This window comes from Phoxinus phoxinus (genome assembly GCF_949152265.1).
Source record: "Phoxinus phoxinus genome assembly, chromosome: 17".
Taxonomy (NCBI): domain Eukaryota; kingdom Metazoa; phylum Chordata; class Actinopteri; order Cypriniformes; family Leuciscidae; genus Phoxinus; species Phoxinus phoxinus.
Window position 1 is genome coordinate 20,237,656 of NC_136892.1, and position 22,876 is coordinate 20,260,531.

The following is a 22,876-nucleotide window of genomic DNA, read 5'->3' on the forward strand; positions in this document are numbered from 1 at the left end:
ACATGAGGGCTGGAAAAGCTCTCAATTGCAACACAATTCCTTCATTATACTGAAAACTCAGATTGCCAAAATACCTTTCATCAACAAAAATCTAATCACTGTAGATGGATTTTCCAAAATATATCAGTATTAATTTTCTATTCATTTGTCAAAAGTGCAAGTAACATTAATTTATCTTCACCCCAGTAGTGTCACTAGATGGCAGCATAGGACACAAATCTAAAGAATCCTCATTCCTCAAACTCGACTCATTCATTGCCTCTCTCCTGTTGTATTCACATGGTTGTATATTTAGATTAATTTGATTTAAAGTATGCCGTTACCATGTTTAAAGTCTATTATGCTTTTTTTTTTTTATTAAGTATGCGTTTTATTTATTTATTATTCACACATTTAGTTGTAGCATGTTTGTGAGCTTTTGAGGCCAAGGAGCCCCATGGATAAATCATAGAGATATATAGCCTATATATATATATATATATATATATATATATATATAAAACCTTAACCAAGTTTAGTGTTTTGTTCTGCTCTTATATTTAGAATATTGAAAAACAATATAAAAAAAATTCTCATATTTCAATGATTTAATCAAACTTGCATGGTCATTAAAACAAAAATTCCCTCCAGCACATCACTTTTGGCCACTACTGTACAGTTTATTATTTTCTCACCTAACAAATAGGATAATTCATTGTAGTTAACTAACTGTTATTCTATGCTATTTTAGTAAGATCATTAAATAAAATGTTGTGTACAAACATACCAGCGTATTATATACAGCATACAAACATACCACTTTTAATTCACTTCCTTTATAAAATCGAACAACAAAAGCCTTGCCAGCTCTGAAGCCACAAAAAAATAGCTGGCAGGAAATTGCCTTTCCTGAACACCTGTAACAAATGTGGAGACGGGGAAAAACAGCTCAACACACATTAAAAACATTGAAGGGTGGTCACAATTATACAGCAATAAAGTTACCAAGAGCTCTGGCTCTAAAAAACGTAATTCTACTACATCTTAGCTACATTGCTTAGTATTGGAGCTATTTATATTAAAGCAGTGTTTTAAAAGGATTAATTAATAAGTACGTTTTAAAATAATGAAAAAATAATTTGCAAGCACGTATTTAAAAACAAATATGTTTTTTTCGCTGCCAACAGTATTAACTAGCATAAATTGAGTCCAGGCATCAGAACAACGAGTTAAAGCAATGCTTATTGTTGATCCGGAAGTACAGAATTGTCTGAAAACAGAGCTGAGAGAAATATAATTGTCCACTTTTGTCCAACCGTTTTCATTTGGAAAATTTTATTCAGATGTTTCTGAAAAAAAAGAGAGGTGTTTTAATATTAAAATAAAACAATTTAAAACACCTGAACTGTGGTGAAAAAGTTTTGAAGACACAATATGATGTATCTGCCAAATAATATTAAACATTTTGGGCATTTTTATTTCAAACAACGAATAAGTCCACTTCTATGACAACATGTATACAGCATGAATGTTATTCACAACATAAATGTACAGTACAAAACAAGCAATACTACAATATCTAAGTGTAATACAGTGGAGACAAGTAAAACAAAAAGGACAAGTTGACAACAACAAAAAGAACAGGAATAAAATAGTTCCCATCAGAAAATACTGGGCCTCGAGATCAGGACCAAACAGAAACGACACTTTCAGCAACACTTGCAGGTCTTCACAATCATATTTGACAGCTGTTCTACCTGAGAAAAGTTACATTGAGCATGAATTAGATTAAGTTTCTGTTGAGCACTGATGAAAGTGATAAAGAACAATTCTGACCTTATGTAGTCGCCCCACATAGTAAAGGATGGTCAGTGGCTCTAGAACCTGAGGAACGCAGCAGGGTTGAGCAGATGCACCAGGATTATGATGCCTATACAGTGCAAGAACCTGTAGGCAAACAAAACCACACCACATCAGACACATCAGTGCTAAACGGTCCAGTTATGAAACATCTGTTAGTCCCGATTGGTACCTGTGAGTACTTGTTTTCTGAAGTCCAGACGTAAGAGCAAGAGCCAGTGCAATAGTTGGCATTGTAACCAGAAGGTTCATGTATCCACTTCCAGCCCAGGTCTTTGCGGAAGTCAATGTACAGGCTCCTCACACAGCAGCCCTCAGAATTTCTGCATTAAGCATGAAGGTGACACACTGTGAGGCTTTTGATATAATACATAAACATCATATATATAAAAGGAATGTCAGTTTTCTTTCATGCTGAATCATAAAAAGGCTCACTCGGTACAAACTGCATCAGTTTGCCGTTTTTGGCGAGATTTTGATGTGCTGTGGCCGTCAGCTGGAAGAGACATTACCAAAATGTGGGGCTTTGGCTCTTGTTCGGCTAAGGGGCCTTTGTCACCTCTTGGTGATAAAGATAAACCTGCATACACAAATAGCAATATTAGCTTGTCCTTTCAACCTCAAGACATACAGGATTTGAATTTGAACTCACAAACCTGCTATTTTGAATTGAAAATCCTCAGATTTACAATTACAGGCCACCTTCAACTGAAATCCTTGCTCCGCCTCTATGAATCACATTTTAGAGACAGTTTAATTTCTCGTGCATACATTTCATTTAATGTAATAAACCCTTCTTTACAAACCACAGTGTCCGTGTTTTCAGTAATGTAAAAATAAACATTGTCAACATCAAACTTGAATAGAAAAAAATCTATCAAATTAAAATGTAACTGCAAAAAGAACTGCACCAGAAAGGGTAACAGGTTTAGAATGTGACAGGTTTGCAAATTTTGGTTCGTATCAGTGTTAATTTCAGGTTATTTATGTACTAATCAAATATATATTCAAATTTTGAATTAGCTTTTATTTTTATGATCAGTTCTAATTTTATTTTTTAGTTTAAGTTTCAGTCATTTTGTTATGTGCTTTTGTCATTTCATTATTATTTTTTTATAAATATATTTCCATTTAGCTTTCATTTGTTTTTATTTTAGTTGTTTTGTTTATTTTAGTTATCTGCCAAGGCAACACTTCTAATATTTGTTTTAAATAAAGTAACATATTTTTTCCATCTAATCTTTCTATTTTTATATTTCATTTTATTTCAATTACCAATTATTTTTTAAATTTTAGTTTTAGTTCAATGCCGACACCACTTTGTAGTTATTAATTAACTTATTTCAAACAAATAAAAAACGTGTTTGCATATATCTTAACTCATATGCAGTCAATTCAATTGGAATGTCACAAATTTAAGGATTTTTTGTGTATCTTTTTATCTTTATTTTGTGTGTGTGTGTGTGTGTGTGTGTGTAAAGGAGGGGGGGGGGGGGTCACAAATCACGTGGCAACAAGTTTGCGTGCAAAATGTGGGACAGCTATAGTTATTATATTTAGTAAATTAAAAAGTTTTTTTTTTTACAACGTTTTTAAACTATTTTAGTGGGGTTTTTTTTTTTAGACTGCCAGGATTGATACAGTCGAGAGGGTCTTTTGATGTGTTTTGCTAAATGAGCTACTTTTCATGCTATGTTAATTTTATGATGTTAGATAATACAGTAGTTTCTGCCAAACACATGGCTTATGGATTTATAGCTCTAAAATACAGCAAGGTGTACTGTAGCTTGTGGCAGGGAGCAGATTCTCACCCGTGTTCTGCAGCCAGTCCTTTAAGGTCGACGTCACATCAAACGACACCCACTTGCCAGACATTTGATTGGAAATGAAGCGTGAATTCAGGTAGCGAGCCTTTTCCATCGTGTCCTGGTACAGCTCCAATCTCTGCTCTGAGTTAGGCATGTTAGGCTCCTTGATGCGCAAACGGAGCTCCGCCTGGGAGAGCATGGAGTTCGAACCCATTTTGTGCTTTATATCTGTGATGTTGAACCACATCAACTTTTCTGGGTTTTCCTTCACTGGTGATTAGACAGACAGCAAAACTGATTGGAAATATGTCTAGAAATAAGCATGTATTTTTTATATTTGACAAGAATGGAATGCCAAAAGAAAAGCAGAGAACAAAGGATGTGTTTTATGAGAATGACAACAGGGCTCCATGTGTACCAATAAAATAGCCATAATTAGTTTACAAAATGCAATCAAACTCAAATTAGTCATAATCATCTGAATAAACTCATACAAATACAATCTATAGAATAATAGATCAAGGGATTTTGGAGCTGAGTGATACTTTTTTTTGTTTTTGTTTTCTAAAAATAAATAAAAAATATCACTGACCACAAATAAATAAATATATATAATATTTGTGAAAAGCATAGGAAACCTCAAAACGAGTGACTGTTATCATTGTCTTTGCAACCAACACTAAAACATCTCCAAACCAGTGTTGTCATATAATAGTCCAAATATGGATTTAGGAGACAATAATAGATCAAGGGATGATTGGATGAGTGATACTGTAGTTTACCAAGAGAGATTAAATCCAGGATCTGAGTCACTTCATTAGTATTCTCTTAGCAGCCTTCTTTCCTGTTTGTGGTCAGAAAATTTGCACACACCCTCAGCTCTCTGAGGAAATCGGCAGGCACATGGCATCTCAATCTCTAACACTAAAAAAAGGCAATGTAATAATCATTTAATAATCAACAGGCTAGACAGAGAAAGGACAGACCCACTCACTCGTTTTCATTGTGAACTTGTGAACCTCTTTAGCATAGTATCCCCCCTCATTAGGATCTTCCATAGGCTGGTGTACAGGATCTGCCGCCTGCTCCTGGTTTAGCTCTACAGTGCTGTTATACACTGAGATCAGTTCTGCTGGGATGTTTTCTAACTCCTTTTCCTCGTCTACTTCTGGTTCCTTAGGCAGACGTAGCTTGCTGAGTATCTGTCCTCTAATGGCTTCAATGCGCTTTCTCTTTATCAGTTCCAGGTCTAAAGGATTGCATGTTGACAATGCTTTGCTATAGTGCACAAATCCCAATAGGCATTGCAATACTATAAATAAGCTCTCCGCTCTCATGGTCAGCGTTGCTGGAATTTATCTTCAGTCTTTGAGTGTGGCAATGGATGGTTACAGGATGGTTAAAGGGTCTCGAGCACTTCACGATATAATGCTGTCGTCACTTTAGCATTGCTACAGCATTAGCTGGTGTTGTCTTCTTCGCTTCAAACCCAACGGCCTGATTCAGAAATCAAACATTACTGAGATGTGGATGCTGGCACAACACACAATGGATCTGGAAAAAAACTAACAAAACTCACCAACGAAGTCAGAGGTCCAATGAACGTACGCAATAGATGTCCTCACAAGCCACCATGCTTAATTTACAGTACATAGTTTCCTCTCGATAACCTCAACGGTTTATTGTGTCCCGCTCAACAGAAAAAAACAAATACACGTATTGGAGCTTCAAAGTAATATCAGTTATTTTCGCGTGCCATCCTCTTGTTCTGAACAGTTCGCTCTCAACTCAAGGAATGACAAAAGAGGAAAAGGAAGCAGCACAGTTTAACCAAATGACACAACACTTCCTTTTCAGCACAGTAGTTTCCCCTGAACATTTACCCCGCACTGTGTACAATATATGTGAGGCAATGTGTTTAGTTCGACTCATGGTGGCATTCACATGCCTGGAGTCAGCTGGCTATTGCCATCCACTCAACAAAGAATTAAACATTGAGAATTAAACAAGATGTTATGAATTCTCTCCTTAATTAAACAAGTATTCAGGAAATAATCCTTAACAACCTACTTATACTACATTAAAGCCTTCTTAGGCCTGTTCATACCAAGAACGAGGATTGATTCTTATAGGTGGTCATCGGTTTTATCGTTCAACAGCTGGTGAAAAAATTATTCTGAAAGTGAATCCATTCCAGCGATATTGTTCCTCTGTGTCATTATTGTTATAGTTGTAGTGTGAACTTTCATAAAATTAGAATGATTATAAAAAAAAATGTATTCACATTTGTGAGAACAGGATATAATAGTCGGGTTGGACATCACACAAAAAAGCAAATCCCAGTCAGCCATTTATTACGTGAGCAAAAGTGTTAAATACTAAAGGGGGTAACCAGGATAAAGTGAGTAGTTTACCTGGTCAGGTGATCTCAAAATGGCAGCCCACATGGGGAAATTTCCAATCTCCATTGCAAAATCGAAGAACAAATGGGTATGATGTCATTTTTAACACAATTTGGCCAAACAAATGTGCTCGCCAGTGCAAACGTTTTGGAAAACAATTGACAACATGACAATTACGTAAAAGGTAGCTGTGCTCTGGGGCTCTACCTACTTTCATGTGGAAATTACGTTGTTGTGCTAAACTTTGATGGCAGTTATCGTGACCTTTAGACTACCGAAAGCCTATCTCATGTGTGTGTATACATGATTTGAAATACATTTTTCAAAAGTATCCTTCATTTATTTGAATGTAAATCATTTTTAATGAGTAAGAAACAAATGAGTGCACTTTTAAATAGGTTAGCTGGGTATGTTAAGGGAACAGTTAAATCACACAACACAGAAAGTATGCTAGCACAGCAGTTTATCTGTTGAAATATCTTCCGCAGCTTGTGTTTACAGAATGCAGACGTAATTCCCACAGAGGGTCTCCTACTTTCAAACTTGAGAACTCTTCGAAGAAAGCAGACAGATTTTAACAGCGAATTAGCAGAGCCACCAAATGATGACAACTGCACACACTCCTCAACGTAAAAAAAAACAACCCTCCCCCAGCTCTCTGTTTGTCTAAGATTTTAGAGAGGAACTGATTCACTTCAGTATAAGCAGGACATGAAACAGTGCATTAAAATACTTCTAACAGCCAATGTTTCCATTTCTGAAACAGGATGGTGTCAACTGTTTTTTTTTTTTTCATTATTGTTTCCATGCCCATTCAGAGAACAAAGTAGTGTTTTCGAAAACCTTGAGTTGTAAAGTTTTAACCTTCCTCAATATTACATGAAACACACAGTATACCAAATATGAGCTGTGATCTAACTTGCTCTTTTGTCTTTTTTAGTCTCATTAAAACTCCACACAGGAAATGAGCAAAATGTGACAGAGTTGTATCTCACTATCTACAAAACACAGAGCCTGCTACAAAAAGCCTGTAACATAAAGATAAAAAACCAACTAGAACTATGCACTCGTACAACTGAACGTCAGTTTTTTTTCTTTGAAAGGTCTTTCCCTTCGAGCATTGATGATGAACAACTTAAAAAATTTTGATTCAGATATGATTCACCTTTGAAAACTGCCAAATTTAATTGCATCAAAACAAAATACAATTCTATAAAACATACAAAGTGTACAAAAAAGGTAGAAAAATTAAATTAAAAAAGTATTGTAAAGCACAAAAACATTATCAATCTGTAGACGTAAATCCATCCTTGCCATTGCACTCAACTCATTGTATTACATACTTAACTATTCACCTTTACATTCACACATTACATTATGTTAAAAACTCCTGTCCAATAACAAAATATTTTACCTTCTTTTCACTCCTCATATCTCTGATCTGAAATGTGTGTCAGTCCACAGTCCATTCTCAGCTCTCCACACCATATCTGTCAAAGTGGCGTAGAATAACGCACAGCTCTAGTTCAACTGTGCCCATGCCAACCGTGTGGAGTCTGTATCGATCTGCGCCACTGTAAATGAGATCTGGCGAGCGCAGTTGTGGTCCTCCTCCGACAAACATCTCGGCAAGTTGATCCTGCCAGGATCCCAGCGGTCGCCATGTAGCGCATTGCAGGCGATGCTGTCCTGGGCTTGATGGTACGTGGATATAACCATAACCATACAGCTGGCATCGCCCAAAAGAGTCCTGATGCCACACTTGGAGGTGAAGCTTTGGCCATCCTAGAAGTAGAAAACACATCCTATATATTAAATCATGTTTAAGTGGCACTAAAACATAATACAAATTTAAGGTCGATTAATCGGCACTGATAGCCGATTGCTGGAACAATCGGTTATTGGCAAAAATCCGATAATCTTTCTGAATTGCGTCCATTGTTGGAGTGGCTGAGAAGGGTGCGCTGCCATTATACAGAGCGGCCTCTAGAGTTGGAATAACTGCCGCAACTGACCTCGTTTGTTTTGACACGTGAGACAGACGTGAGCAGGACACTTCAGATGAGGATTTAAAACATTGACAAAGAAACGGTGTACACGGTAAACTACAGCACATGCTTTCATATCATTAAAGTTATTCATTTGTTGACTAGATGCTGCATTAGTGGAGAACAGCAGTATGTTTGCCATTGAGATTTCAGAGGACGTTAACATTACATCAAGCAGTTAAAATAATGTGACAAAAACCCACGATGACCCAAATGTTTGATGTCATGATAGTTACCATCTATTTGCCTTAGTTTATGTCCAGCTGGTCACTTTTGTGCATTCGTTAGCCAGCGAATTTGCATATTTAAAGATAGTGACGGGAAAAAGCAAATTGATATGTTCATGCAGCTGACAGAAACATAAACAAATCAAACTCATCTATGCCACTTTGTTCATTCTTGAAGTGAACTTTTGCATGTTTGGTAATTAAACTGTTTTGGACCGCAGCTTGAATTGAACGAGACGTATCCGGAGTGCGATATCTGTGAGTTGTCCTAGCCACTACGCTACATCCGGAGTGCGATATCTGTGAGTTGTCCTAGCCACTACGCTACATCCGGTGTGTGACCTCCATATTTTGTCATTTTGATTAGATAATCACCAAGTGTTCTAAAATAGAAGCAAATAAAGTGTGAGAGTATACATACATGTGTGTAATTTCAATCCTTTGGCCTTTGTTAGAGTGTTAATTTCAACTTTTAGCAATACATTTTCAAATTTTTAAGTCTGTAAAACAGTTAAAGGGATACTTCACCGCTGGAAAGATGAATGTGTATTTAAATTGGATCATTTATGTAGTAGAAATTAAATTATTTTAGAAGTTGGTGCCTTCTAGACTGAGAAAAGACAGAAAATTAATTTTTGGCTCATGTGGATGAAAGACAACAACTCCCAGAATACACTTGCTTCGCTGTGTCAGGCCAGTATCGAATACAAATAGGCTACTAGTTGACTCGAAACTGAAAAGACGCCGTTTTATCGTAAATATCTGTGACGAGTCTGCCCGGGCTCTTCCTCCTGATCACCGGGCGGATCTCGCTCCTCTGCTGCAGAGGCTGCTCCGGCCGCCTCGGGTTCCTCCATCGTCCGCGGCTGTTCCTCGCTGTGTTGCGGCTCGTGCGGGTGGCCACGAGCATCGGATTCGGTCTCAGTCGGGATCCGTGTGAAGCAGAATGCACGTACGTGTCAGTGTCAAATAATGTAATAATGTAGGCGTAGTGAACATTTTAGTCCCAGACATTTTGGGCGATCTCGAGGTCTGGTGCGCAGGTCCGATGCTCGTGGCTGCCTGTGCGGGCCGCAGTACAGCGGGGAGCAGTTGCGGATGGTGGGGGAGCGGGACACGGCCGGAGAAGCTGCTGCAGCGGAGGAGCGAGACCTGCTTGGCGGTCGGGAGAAAGAGCCCGGGCAATCCCGGCCGAACATGTCCGGGGAAAAAGAGGACGTATGGTCACCCCTCCTACAGAGCAAGAGCCTGTTAGCTTAGCTTAAAAAAAAAGATGGCTGACACTATTTGTACATTCAGTGAGATCCCACCCACTATGGGCGGGTTAAAAACATGCGGAACTAGCTCCTACTGCTGGCTGTAGTTTTTTGCCACTGGCCAGGAAAGCCTCCGATGCATCATCAGAGGATTTTTTCTAGACAAAAAATACATAAATCTCTCATCTCAGGAGGACATGAGGGAGGGAAGCACGGACGGTGAAGTATCCCTTTAAACATTCATGCATCTGTTAAAAATTAGTTAAGGCACATTGAAATAACATTAATTATCAATGTGTAATTCATATGTATAATTTTATTCCATTTACAAAGTATGGTACATTTTCATAATTCAGTATTGTTTGTTTTTATGTTTTTCTGGTTAATAAAATTTAGCACTATTTTAGTTTTAATTCAGTAAATCCATTTTAAAAACTATCAGTTGATTAATCGGTTATCGGCTAGTGCAGTCCAACCTAGTTATTGGTATTGGTAAAATCTACTATAGGTCGAACTCTAATACAAATACCTTGTAGGCCCTTAGTAGTGTAGTGCAAATCAATGGGGTGGCTCCAGTATGCCATGTCCCCTGTTTGAGGCATGTCTACTTGAGTTTGACCTTCCTTCAGACCAGCAAGAAGCCTCCATGCTCCTCCTGAATGGCACAAAGTGAAAACGTTTTTGTAGTTTATATTTTATATAAAATTTGGTACATCAAATAAGCATTAAAACAATCTTTACACCTTTAAAAAATGTAAGGAAAACACATTTTTGTTTACAACTGAAGTGTAAACTTCAGTTTTTAACACAGTATAAAATAGTAAACAATAAAACAAAAAAGACACCTGTGTGTACACCCCATTTGCAGAAGAGGCTGTTCTGTGGGAAACCCGTGGCCCCAATGATCTGCCCAATTATATGCAATTCTGCCATAAGAGTCCTGAAATTACATTATGCAGTGTGTTGGTTATCACATTCATCTGTTCAAATGGTCATATAACCAATTTCATACACTGCATTAGCATATTCCACTATTATATCTGTTTTTAGATTCATATATATTTTCTGTTTAATTGTTCTTTTTTCTCCAACATATATTTACTATCTGTTTACATAATTGTGCTTATTTTATACTGTATCATTGTTGTTTGCATTGATAAACTTTCATAAACATCTATAATAATCTAGGCTATAAATACACTTTTAGACCATTACAGGTTATTTAGGTGCACTAAAACAGGTTTATATAACAAGTTTTCGTTTTTAGTTAAGTCTTGCTACAGATATCTATCCATCTTGTAACTAGGGTAAATTAAAACTAGCTGAACAGCTAACGTTAGCTAACTAGCGACCTGACTATCTACGTTCCTTTTTCCGGTTTCACAACACCATAAAACAAAGCAGAATAGTTATAATTAGCACGCGTACCACGATTTACACAATCACCCCAATCATTCATTGATCAGCAAAGCTGGTAATATTGTAAAGCGAGCATTGATATTAGTCCAGTAACGTTAAGCGTTCGTTTACTGTTTACAGCGCCTTCAGGCTTGATTTGATTTCCTTAGCAACCCACTTCCTCATGTTCTGTGTTTTGATTTGACAAGGTTAGTTACTGCCATCTTGCGGCATGCATGAGCTTGCGTTACATTGCAAGCAAAGCGGAGGAGAGCCGTTGCACTTCAATGACAGATGTGTGTATGGGAGAGTGTTTTTATTTTACCACAGCAGTGTTCAGTTGATTAAATCGTTTAGATTACCGATCGATCAATCAACATATTAAACTCACTCATACTGTCATAAATTACTAAAATGTCATTCGAATTTTACAAATAATACATTTTCTCTGCATTATTTTATACATGGTTTTATAGCGCAGCGCCGCGCATACCGCGTCCTGTGTGAAAGGCCCAGACATTAGGTGTTTCTCAATGTCAAGGATACTTCCTTGGCAGGACGCGTCCTTCCAAGTCATTTCCTTCAGAGGCTAGGCGAGGATCCTCTTTAGGATTCGAGAGAACACGTAAATGGAACATTCTAGCAAGTGCACGTTGCGTCCGTCAGTGAAACCCCGCGAACTCTAACGCGAAGCGGAGGGGTCTTGAATAAACCTAAAAGGGTTGTATTCGCTGTAAAAACTGGCTCGCTATACATTATCCCGCTTATTACATGGCTGCCTACCTAACAAAATAAATCAATAATAATAAATCAATAATTTGAGACAAAATATTGATTTCAAAAGGAGTTTATTGATTTAAAAATGATTGTATTGCCTGAGTGAACAGAACTGCGTCCATAGCAACATTCTAGCTGTTAAAACACATGCAATGGTAAAATATGTGAAATGCCGGTGACGGCAAACAAGCTAACAATTGTTAAAATGACAGGTTAGCCATAACGTAATTTGTATAATTTGTAATAGGCTATCAATACGGTAGTAATTTGTACTGGCATTTAAACGTTAAACTTTACTTATATGACGGTTATAACAAATGTATGGTAACGTAAATATAGCCTACTTGCATTTAAAAGCATATTGCTCCGACTCCGCTAACATCCGACATTTTGTATTTTTTTTTAAAACAAGATAGCAAAGCTGCGCGCATAGGATTGTGGGCGATTTGATAGCGCGAAGAGCGCGAAGTCTACACATATGCACACTTTCCTGTATATGGGATATTTTCCGAACGAAGGACTCCGCCCTTGGTTGAAATTCTGAGGATCCTCGACATTGGAACAGTCCTTCGACGGATGTCGATGACGTAGCATCCTCGAAATTCCGGCTTCCGAGGATCCTTCCTTGACATTGAGAAACGGCTATTCTCTCGTAGTATGAAGCTGCAGACTCGGAGCCTGCTGCATCTACAGTCCCGCATTCTCAGACCCCTCGTTTTTCGAGACAGCGCCACCTATCAAATTGGATCGGTTAAACACATGGATAAACACGCGAAGAACCGAAACGTGAGTATCGTCAATTTTATTCAATGATTTCTTTTTTAATCAAACTACTTTATAGCTGATCGATACACCAACATATGAACAGTCTATTTAATATTTGTAATGATAGTTTGTAACAAAATGTGAGCCGGTTAATGTATGTTTTTTCGCCTTTTTCCCCCGAAAATATTTTGATAGCTAACGTTAGCCTTTAACCATGGACTTTTTGTAGACAAGCCATTGTAAAAAATTTGATTAAAATTAGTTGACATTAAAGTAGACCAATTAAATACATTATATGTGTTAATATCAAATAATGTCATCATTAATTATTTAATCAGATTTACCTTTTTTTTAATTATCGGAACTTTTCTCCTAAAACTATTGAATTAATTAATGCCGGAGTAATTATTTTACTTTATATAATTTATGTAGACTACTTAAATTAGTTCTTATAAAACGTAAGTATTAAAATGGATCAATATTAATTTTACTGTGATATGAAGTTGTTGCCAGCCATTTACAACTCATAGGCTACAGTTGCCTAATAATCAAATTTGCTATGCCTTCACTATGTATTCTATTAACCAGTCTATGGTATTAACATGTGAGCTAGAATGTGTCATTTGGCCTTTTTTGAGGGTTCCTTTAATTTGTATTGACTGAAATATGACTGTATGGGCTCTGTGGGGTGGTCTTAAATTTTGAATTTGAGTTTGACTCTCTTTTTTTTTAAAGATGGATATAACAATTCAAACGGGGAATTCACTTCCAGAAATACAGAAATGTAATAAATGCTGCAGTGATTTTCACTGCCCATTCTGTGACCCGATATATTTCAAAACGACAAAGTTGTCCAAAGTTCAGAAACATGTTAAGGGACAGTTCAACAGAGCAGTGCAACATGAAGGTAACATTTGCAAACATCTTTTTTTTTGCTTTTTGAAAGATCATAAGACTGTGTGTGACAGTGCAATTGTATGCTGTTGTATTCCAGTGTACACCATACATCGATGCAGTCGCCCCTGCCGAACCCAGCAACATTACCATTGCTTGTATTGCCAGTCCACAATTTTAAGAAAGCCAGATTCATTTCAAAGGCATTCATCTTTAATTTTAGTGAAGTTGAGGAATTTGACCGGGTGATTGCAAAAAGAATGAGAAAAGAAGCAACATTTGCCTACCAGAAAGTAATTATTTTACCTTATGCAATTACATTACATTTTACATTTATTCATTTAGCAGACTCTTTTATCCAAAGCGACTTATAAATGAGGAGGTTTTTTGAATGCAATTGAAGACAAAAATAAAGTCACTAACACAATTCTTTCTTCCTTTTTTCTTTGCTTTGTCCTATTTACAGCAAGATGACAGTGATTAAGGTGATCGTTAAATAAAGTACAGAATTGTTTATTATTGGTGTTTTGTCTATTATTTGAGTTTTGCTTCACATTCAAAATATCAAAAAACAGGTTTTGTAATGTTAGCATGGTATAATGTTAATTAGACCATTATATGTTGAACTGAAAGAAAAAATGGAATTTGAAACATTGTACAAAAACAAACTAAAACATTGTAGCAATATAATATCATCTGTAGATGCAGCAGGCTCCGAGTCTGCAGCTTAATAATGTTGACTTTTGTCGCGTGTCTCGCGTCGCTTGACACGCCCATATTCTGTCGCCAACGGTCACTGTCGCTCGTGTTGCCGGAAGTCGCCAACGCTCTATTGAAATGAATGGGATCGTGTCCATAGATGTACATAATAAAGGCTTGAAATCTCGTCCGCGCTGCTGGCCAATGGACATGGAATAATACACTAGATGTCGCCTTGGGGTTCTAAGCATGCTCAAAACCGCCGCCATCTTGGAACAGGGGTCTTGTCATAGGAAGTAGCTAGGTAACGCTGCTATCTCCACCTGTACTTCGAATTCATGGATGATGCCGGACTTTTGTGCTGTGTATGGATGTTCACACAAACGAAATCTGAACTAGGAAGAATGTTAAAAAAAAATAATAATAATAATAATTTTCTCTGGACTCAATGATAAATACATGTCTGACCGTTGGAACGAACCAAAAAAACTAGAAAATCGCATTCATGACGATTTAGGGTGATTTTATTTCCGTTAGACCTTTGCCTACATAGAGAGCCTAAGTCCCTCCCCTTCCGGTGGACCACCATGGGACCTTATTTCAGAAAAATATTATATGGTAGTCAATGGCGAGAGACAACAAATATTTTGATCTCGTTTGAATTGTGCCCTGAATTACACATATGATGTTTGTCAATTTAAAAGATACATTTCAAAGTCAAGAAAGTCGCAGTTTGATGTAAAACTGTTGAGGTATAAGACTGTGAAAATACGTAATTAAAAAGACTACAAACCGAAAAACGCACATGTGACATCATACCTTTTCTCTCAATGAATGAAGCTAACTTTACGGAAGCTAACGTCTGTCATTTTTTCTATAGTTTTACGTTATAATCGTAACGTTACGCCGTCATGCCTGAGTGTTTTGCACCAGACTGCACACATACGAGCAACGGATCTTGCTCATTGTTTCGCTTCCCATAGTGCGAGACGAGAGATGTAGTTCATTGAGCGATTTTCACATAAAACTAAATGTTACTCTTCTGTTTTATGACAAACTACGACTTTCTTGACTTTCATAATTATCTTTTAAATTGACAAACATCATATGTGTAATTCAGGGCACAGTTCAGAAGGAATAAAAAGATAAGTTGTCTCTCGCCATTGACTACCACAGCCGGAAGCGGAGGGGATGGACTTAGGCTCTCTGATACTGATGCATTAAAGAGGAGGAGCTCCCGCTCCCCTGTTCCATGATGGCGGCTCTATTGACGTATTCGTTCCAATGAACTGCCGTAGCCAAGGCGACATCTAGTGTATAGCCTACATCTATGGCCAATGGAGGTCGACGTCCGCACTTGGCGGCCATCTTGTCACAGTCAGCTCGCTCACTCGTAACATTGTGTTTTAATAGTGCATGTACTTTTTAAATAACCATAACTTGCTAAATTTTCAACCGATTTTCAAACGGGTTGGTTTGTTATAAACGTCAGAGATGTAGTTATGACACTGCATACTTATGAGCCATGTTAATAACATTTGTAAGAAACCAAACCGTTTGTAAATCCGTCAAGATTTCAGCAAGATTTGCACTCACCTTACATCAGGTACCACAGAGCCCGCCAGAAAGCTTGCCTGTGACAAGATGGCCACCAGGTGATGAAGTTAGAGACTCCGCCGTAAGACATCTAGCCTTTATTATGTATATCTCGTGTCACTTTGTCGCAGTGTATTGGTTTGTTTGTTTTTTGTTGCTATTATTTATGTCACATTACAACAGTATTGAATTTTTATCATGCCTCCATCGGTTATTTTTGCTCAAATTGCCTTTACTTTTTGAGTGTTGTTATGATAATCTAAACAAATAGTGAAATAATACATACGTTTTTGAAAGCATAAACCATTTTATTAATTGTCTGAAAATGGCTTTCAATTTTTACACAACTAATATAAAAACGTGTCAAAAAATATTATTCAATGGTGTATAATAGTCCATAAAATCTATATGAAAGCTCCACTGAAGTTATATTCAATAACAATGCTTGTTTTGCATGATTTGCTACATCGTAACTGTATTTGTCTAAATTAAAATAGAATTGAAAAAGTATTCTGTATACTTAAAGGGGGGGGGGGGGGGGGGGTACAATGGTGTTTCATGTATTCAGAGTTGTTTACAGTGTTAAAGAGATGGATTCTCATGCTAATAATGGCCAAAGTTTGAAAAGTTATTTTGAACGAATAACAGAGAATTTCTGTGCTGAAAATCATACTTCCGGATTGCAACACGTTTCGGCTGTTTTTTTTCTATCGTAGATCTAATGATGTAGACCAGAGTGGAACTCCTTATATGAGCATTGCTCTCGGAAAAGCGCGTTCACGCACACGTCGACCAGAGGAGAGAATAGGCTTGTTTGAGATGCGCCTTGCCTCGCCTGAATTGTATGCGAGAGTAGGCGGCTGCAGTGATGGGAGGAGTGAAAAAAGCGCAGGCAAGCCGGACAGTTCTCTCTTCTCGTAGTGGATCTGACACCTGTGAGATCAAAGATGGATATCGCGGGATTCACGCTCGTGCACAGTGTTGCTAATAAACTGGATGTAATTTAAGTTCTGTTGCTTTTATAATAAAATAAATATAATGAACAAGACACCCAAAGCACTTGTTATTTAATCCCATTCCAAATACGTGTTTATAATCATTTTGTTCTTTAATACAGACATGTGTTTTTATAAAAAAAAATACATAATCACATAATCCATATAGAGGTCGCACTGTCAGAGAGTTTGGGAATATTCACACATAATTTATACACATAAACCATGATATCAGAGTTTTAAAATCAAACATTTTAAAAGAGAACAATACATCATGGTTATTTAAACCAATGAGCATGAAGCTGTGTCATCAGCAAGTCGTTTCCCATCATGCTTTTGATCAGCGCAGTCGGTGGAGAGCAACTGCGCGCAACTGCAGAATCCGACACGTGCGGCTTGCGCTCGCGATAGTGTTTTGACATACGTCAGCATGACATCAGAGCCAGGCGGAACGCAGTCGGACACATTTCTAACCGGCATGCATCTCGCGCTGATCACCGGTGATCGGTTCTGCGCAGATTTTGCTCATCTCAAACAAGCCTAAAGACCGCGCTCATCGACGCGCTACTACCGGAAATCATCATCATCAGCAGCGCTAAATAGGAATGGTTGATGTCAAGAATGTCTCCAAAAAAAAGTGTGTTTTGGGATGTGAGGGAAAGTTTACCTTGTTCAGCTTCCCAATGAACCCAGTGTTACTGGAACAGAATCGGAAAGCTGTATTTTTATTTTATAAATATGATGAAACTAAAGACTTTTTGGAGATATGAAGGACGCACTATTACTCTATAGGTACTCAAGATTAACATGAGATTGACTGAAACTAAGTATTTTACCCCCCCCCCCCCCCCCCCTTTAAGAAGTAATGCATTCTATATACAAGTAGCTATATATGCTATGTTCTTTGTTTATTTTTAGTATAATATTTTTTTTTTCATGAAGAAGACTGGATGATTTGAGTCTTATAGCCATGATAGATCATATTTATGGAAACTTTCTAATTAGCTCTTTACATTTTTAATTCTTAGACAAATGGAGAGTAAGTTTCATCAGCATGCCTGTCACTACATGACAACTTCTTAGAATATCCCCTGAAGATTTTATGTTTATTTTATACTTAAATGTTTACATAGCACACTCGATAATAAGGGCACACATCTAGAGAACAGCATGTGCCAAACATAAGGTTTTCTTCTCCCTGTGGCCCAAAGTAACCACCTCAGGTAGACATCAACACCTCATTTTATACCCCCAGAGGCCTCTTTGTACAAACACACAGACAAATACTAAATATTTAATGTGATTAATAATGGAAACACAAGGGACTGTGTGCAAGTAGATTCTGATGTAACCCTCAAGATTGACATGATGTGATTATGAGGGTTCAGATAAACACAGTACGTGCATATCCTATTTTAATGCACATAATAAAATAAATAAATAAGAGACATTCTTTTTTTTCTTTCACACAGCAGGTGGGAATCCATACTTTGCTTCTACTTCTACTACTAATACTAATTATAATAGTAGGATATTATAGATAATTTTTTATATGAAAGTAAAGAAGTAGCACAAAATTATATTATTTTACCTATATTGTCTTTTAACTGTATACGCTGTGAATCTAAAAAAATATACAAAATATTCGGCCAAGCAACAAAACTAGCACTGCTATAATTTGACGTACTATTAATACAGTACTTTAGTCCTCTGAAGTTATTTTCAAGATGGTAAATGAAGGTACGTTCATGCCATGTTGAAATTACCGTACAGCGGCTATTTGCACTATAAGTGAAAAAAGCATATTTTCTTAGATAGATGCTTTTTAAGTACAAATAGCGATTGGAGCTATATTTACACTAAGTTTTAGTAGCAATAGATTCTTTTTACACTATGTGAAAACAGCAGCATTTTCTTGGCGATATGCTACAAACTGTTTTTATCAATTGAGAAATATCTCTAAATTAAGAACAATACTGCCCAAAACTAACATGGAGATGATCATTCATGCTTTTATTTCTTCACGGTTAGATTATTGTAATTCTCTTTTACTTGTTTTAACAATTGTTCTCTGAGGCGTCTTCAACTGGTTCAAAATGCTGCAGCCAGGCTTTTAACAGGAACAAACAGAAGGGCACACATTACTCCTATTTTATTTACTCTCCACTGACTTTAAAGCACTACATGGACAGACGCCTCAATACATCACTGACATGTTGACCCCTTACTCTTCGTCTCGTATTCTTCGCTCCTCAGGTCAGAATCTCCTGATGGTACCTAAAACCCGCCTTAAAACTAGGGAAGATCGTTCCTTCCAGGCGACTGCTCCAAAATTGTGGAATGCCCTGCCCTTGTCGTTGCGTGTGGCCGATTCTATTGTTTCTTTTTAAAAGCAGCTGAAGACACTACTATTTAGACAAGCTTTTATTTGATTGTGCTTTTTGTTTTATGTTTTTATGTTAGTATGATGTTTTTTAAATGGTAGCCTATACTTGCTACTTGTAAAGCACTCTGTGATTCTTTCTGTGATGGGTACTATATAAATAAAGTTTACTTACTTACTTACTTACTACAGGTATTTACAACTAAGTGAAAATAGCGATACACAATGTAAGCAGTAGGCCTATTTCCTTAGCTATAAGTGTAAATTGGAGGATATTTATACTTATAAATAGTGACAGATGTTATTTACGACTTAGTGTTGTTGTACATTAAACTGTACGCAATAATAACACAGAGTGTAAATGATTATATTCAAATTGGACCCCACCTTATTGGGACAATAGAGCCCTCCACACCTAACCCTAAAAACTTTATTATTAAACACACGTTAGTCACTTTATTTCCCAAAATGCCTTTCCAATCTGATATGTGATGGGGAAAGGGAGTAGAGCAAGTTCGGCAAAAGAAGGATTCGAACTTACAGTAGGTCGATTTGCATTACACCAACTTTATCGCTACTGTGGACAATTTATCATCTTCCGTAATTTTGTCTGGCCAGACGTCAGTGGGCGGAGTTAGTGTAAATAGCCTCTGCAAAAAAGGCGTATTTGCACTTTTACACACTCCGCCAGATTCAATTACTCATTCTTACGTACTAGAGTATATACGCACATGCACACTCTTGAAAAACAGTGCTTTTAATCTACTGAACTTAAAAAGTAGAAGTATCTTTTAAGTAAAAACGTAAATGAAATTTGTATATATTAGAAATGAAAGAGATAGATTTTACTGAATATCAGCTTGTTTATTTTGCTCATGATAAGTATTAAATGTAATACATTAAAACTTTATTCATATTTAGCCTAATACAAACAAGAAACTAATGCCAACCACAGGTCGAGAGCTGTCGTTAACCACACAACTTTGCGATGCTGTTTGCAAATGTTCATCGGAAATATGGTTTCGAGAAACACCGACTCGTTGAACTATGCTGATAATAACAATGGAACTTGCGACCATAGTTGGCTAACAATGCTTTGGGAAACACACCCCTGATCTGTCATTCACCACTATAAACTTAGACGACTTCGCTTGGACAATATCTAATCGCTGAATCCCATGATTGACCAAGTATCCCAGAGAGCTGTGTAATACCGAAGAATGATTTAAACACTCCATTAAACTCTTTAAACTCCATTAATACACAAATTGAAGGAGTTAAAGATATTAAATATATTAATTTCATTAACTGACCATCTGTCCACACAATCAGCTTTTAACTGTGAGATCAGATAAATCTTTTGCCTAACTGTGTTTTTAAAAATAGTTAGTACAGAGAGGTAAATTTACAGACTGTCTTATAGCTTCAAGAACTAAAGACTATACTTGATGCTGTATAAGCTTGATGCCGGATAAGCTTCACTTATTGGTGAAATACACACCGTGTTACTGTTGTTGTTGTTGTTTTTCACAGTCATTTTGACACCCAAACCAGCCACTGGGATTCCATACGTAGTTCATGACAGATACTTTACATTGATATTTAAAGTGTGATGCTCTCTGATCATTCTCTGTACCTTCAACAACAAAGGTGACACAAGCCTGGAGATTTGCAGTTACAAAGACTTTATAGATTGCAGTATTATTCAGTGTTTTATTACAGCATTTTTGGTATATTTTATGCTCCTGTCCTGAATATGTCTAATTTGAATGAGTCTAAATCTAACATCACTCAGACTATATCACTGGTGGATCGAGATTTGAAATCATTTTTGTCTGTGTCCTCATGTGTTATTTTCCTGTATGTCAATGGAGTCATGATCTTCACTTTGAGGAAAAAGATTGTTTTTCAGGAGACATCTCGCTACATTTTGTTTGGTCACATGCTTTGGGTGGATACGCTCAATCTCCTAATGAGTGTAGTGTTGTTTGTGTGTGCTGTTTGTAGGCTTTTTGTTATGAAAATTGCCTGCCTCATCCTTCTCGTTGCTGCAACAGCTCTCTATCAGGTCTCTACATTAAATCTGGCGTTGATGTCACTGGAGAGGTATGTGGCCATCTGCATCCCTCTCAGACATGCAGAAATCACCACCTACGGAAGAACTAACATGGCCATTGGTGTTATTTGGATGTTAAGCTGGATTCAATCCATGTCTGAGATTATTATCTTTTATTCCAATGATACAAATGTAGCAATGAATTTGTTCTGCTCAAGAACTACTCTCTTCAGACTGCAGATATATAAGAAACTTGATATAGCTTTCACATGTATATTTTTTGTCTTAGTGACTTGTGTTATTATCTTTACTTATGTCTCTATAGCTGCTGTGGCTAAAACAGCCTCTTGTGATAAAATATCAGCCAAAAAAGCTAACAAGACTGTTCTGTTGCATCTAATACAGCTGGGTCTCTGTGCTGCATCCATTTTAGTTGGAGTTATCCAAGAAGTCATTTATATTTATACAGACTATATGACTTCAATGAATGTGATGTATTTTTGCTTTGTAGTGTTTATGATTTTTCCAAGATGTCTAAGTCCTCTAATATATGGCATGAGAGACCAGGCCTTTAGATCTTTATTTAAATACTACTTTACATTTGGTCTCAAAAGGAAAAACAGTTGTAATACAGAGATGCATTTAACAGGAGGAGGCTGAGAAGTCATGGTTTAAAACCTATTGAAATATTATCTACAAGGCTTAGATAATGTTATTTCATTATTAAGATACAAACAGAAATTTCTCTTAAATTGCAACATATGAAATTGTGTCTTTATACAATGAGATTTTGGAGATGATCCTCACAAAAATAGCTGACCTTTGGCAAAATATGCAACCATGTATTTAACAAACAATTTTTGGCAGTGCAGTAACCACATATATGAGAAGGTGTTTTCTAATGGTTGTTTTATTTGTCCATGTTTTGCACTCTTTCCAGCCATATGACATAAACATAATTACAGTTACTATACAGGTTCATTTTCTTTAGTCATATACTGTTTTATGGAACATGTGTGACATCAAAATGTACTTGAATATGAAACAATGAGAAAAATAAAATTCAGTGTAAATTAGTACTGACTGCTTATCAGGCATTTCTTTGTTGCTAACATGATTATGTAGATTATGTATTAGATTTATATGTAACATATTTCTCTCATTTGATCATACAAAAATAATATAAACGGTTGCATGCACATAATCTGGAAAGCAGACAACACTGAGTGTGTTTGTTTGTTTGTTTACATTCAAAAATACATTCAAAGGTCAAAGTGCTCTCTGCGCAAAACTCAGTGGTCATCATCAGCTTGTGAATTACTTGATTTTTTGAGTCAGTACTGCGGCTACACAGTATGCGTGATCGCGAATTGGAAAGTGAAAGTAAAAAGAGAGCATCAAAAGCGAATTAATATACCCTGCATACACATATTGATAGCGACTCCCTGATGCCTGCAAATTACATACAATTTAATTACCCAACTTTATAATAGCAAGAGAACGCAAAAGCAAATATATTTTTTTCTCATATTCACATCTCATATTTCTTCACCATGTCCCTTTATGGGCTCCGTAAAATGCTTAATTTCATTTCAGAACATAGTATTCGGCTTCGGGCACATTCTACATTACTAGTAAAGAAAAGACGATCAAAACTTCGGTTTCATGCCGACTTGAGTGAGTTTTGCTTAAACATTAAAAATAATTAACATGGTGTCACGGTTTTGTTTCTT

General features: G+C 36.8%; 2 protein-coding genes and 1 long non-coding RNA gene across 5 annotated transcripts; 2 read left to right on the forward strand and 1 right to left on the reverse strand.

Annotated features, from left to right (window-relative positions):
• Nucleotides 1-571: 571 nt before the first annotated feature.
• On the reverse strand, nt 572-12,466 carry tgfb1b (transforming growth factor, beta 1b). Of its 3 annotated transcripts, XM_079585902.1 has the most exons (8): nt 5,227-7,515; nt 4,642-5,144; nt 3,651-3,917; nt 2,496-2,567; nt 2,275-2,419; nt 2,012-2,162; nt 1,816-1,926; nt 572-1,736 (listed from the first exon to the last, which is right to left on the reverse strand). In XM_079585902.1, exons 2-8 carry the CDS (start codon nt 4,982-4,984, stop codon nt 1,689-1,691), a joined length of 1,137 nt encoding a protein of 378 aa, XP_079442028.1. In that variant the 5' UTR covers nt 4,985-5,144; nt 5,227-7,515; the 3' UTR covers nt 572-1,688. The 3 variants fall into 3 exon arrangements, 1 of the variants encoding a protein (XP_079442028.1); XR_013794547.1 differs by lacking the exons at nt 572-1,736; nt 1,816-1,926; nt 2,012-2,162; ... (1 more) ...; nt 2,496-2,567; nt 3,651-3,917 and adding exons at nt 10,110-10,235; nt 10,426-10,520; nt 11,472-11,496; nt 12,400-12,466 and having other exon boundaries at nt 4,985-5,144; nt 5,227-7,834; XR_013794548.1 differs by lacking the exons at nt 572-1,736; nt 1,816-1,926; nt 2,012-2,162; ... (1 more) ...; nt 2,496-2,567; nt 3,651-3,917 and adding exons at nt 10,110-10,235; nt 10,426-10,520; nt 11,009-11,277 and having other exon boundaries at nt 4,985-5,144; nt 5,227-7,834.
• LOC306984473 lies at nt 12,439-14,025 on the forward strand. The gene is made up of 3 exons (XR_013794549.1): nt 12,439-12,541; nt 13,256-13,427; nt 13,515-14,025. It is a non-coding gene; the product is annotated as an uncharacterized lncRNA (long non-coding RNA).
• Nucleotides 14,026-20,843: 6,818 nt separating this feature from the next.
• On the forward strand, nt 20,844-21,956 carry LOC306985217 (odorant receptor 131-2-like; the record flags this gene model as incomplete). Its single annotated transcript, XM_079587206.1, has 1 exon — nt 20,844-21,956. The coding sequence occupies one exon, from the start codon at nt 20,844-20,846 to the stop codon at nt 21,801-21,803; it is 960 nt and encodes a 319-aa protein (XP_079443332.1). The 3' UTR covers nt 21,804-21,956.
• Nucleotides 21,957-22,876: the final 920 nt, after the last annotated feature.

Bases quoted from the DNA above. Each gene is read 5' to 3' on its own strand.
- tgfb1b (XM_079585902.1), bottom strand. From the start codon at position 4,984: ATGAGAGCGGAGAGCTTATTTATAGTATTGCAATGCCTATTGGGATTT. The intron at 3,918-4,641 runs GTGAGTGGGTCT...TCTAATCACCAG, and splicing joins CAAGTTCACAATGAAAACGA to TGAAGGAAAACCCAGAAAAG. The intron at 2,420-2,495 runs GTTTGTGAGTTC...TTGTGTATGCAG, and splicing joins TTTTCAATTCAAAATAGCAG to GTTTATCTTTATCACCAAGA.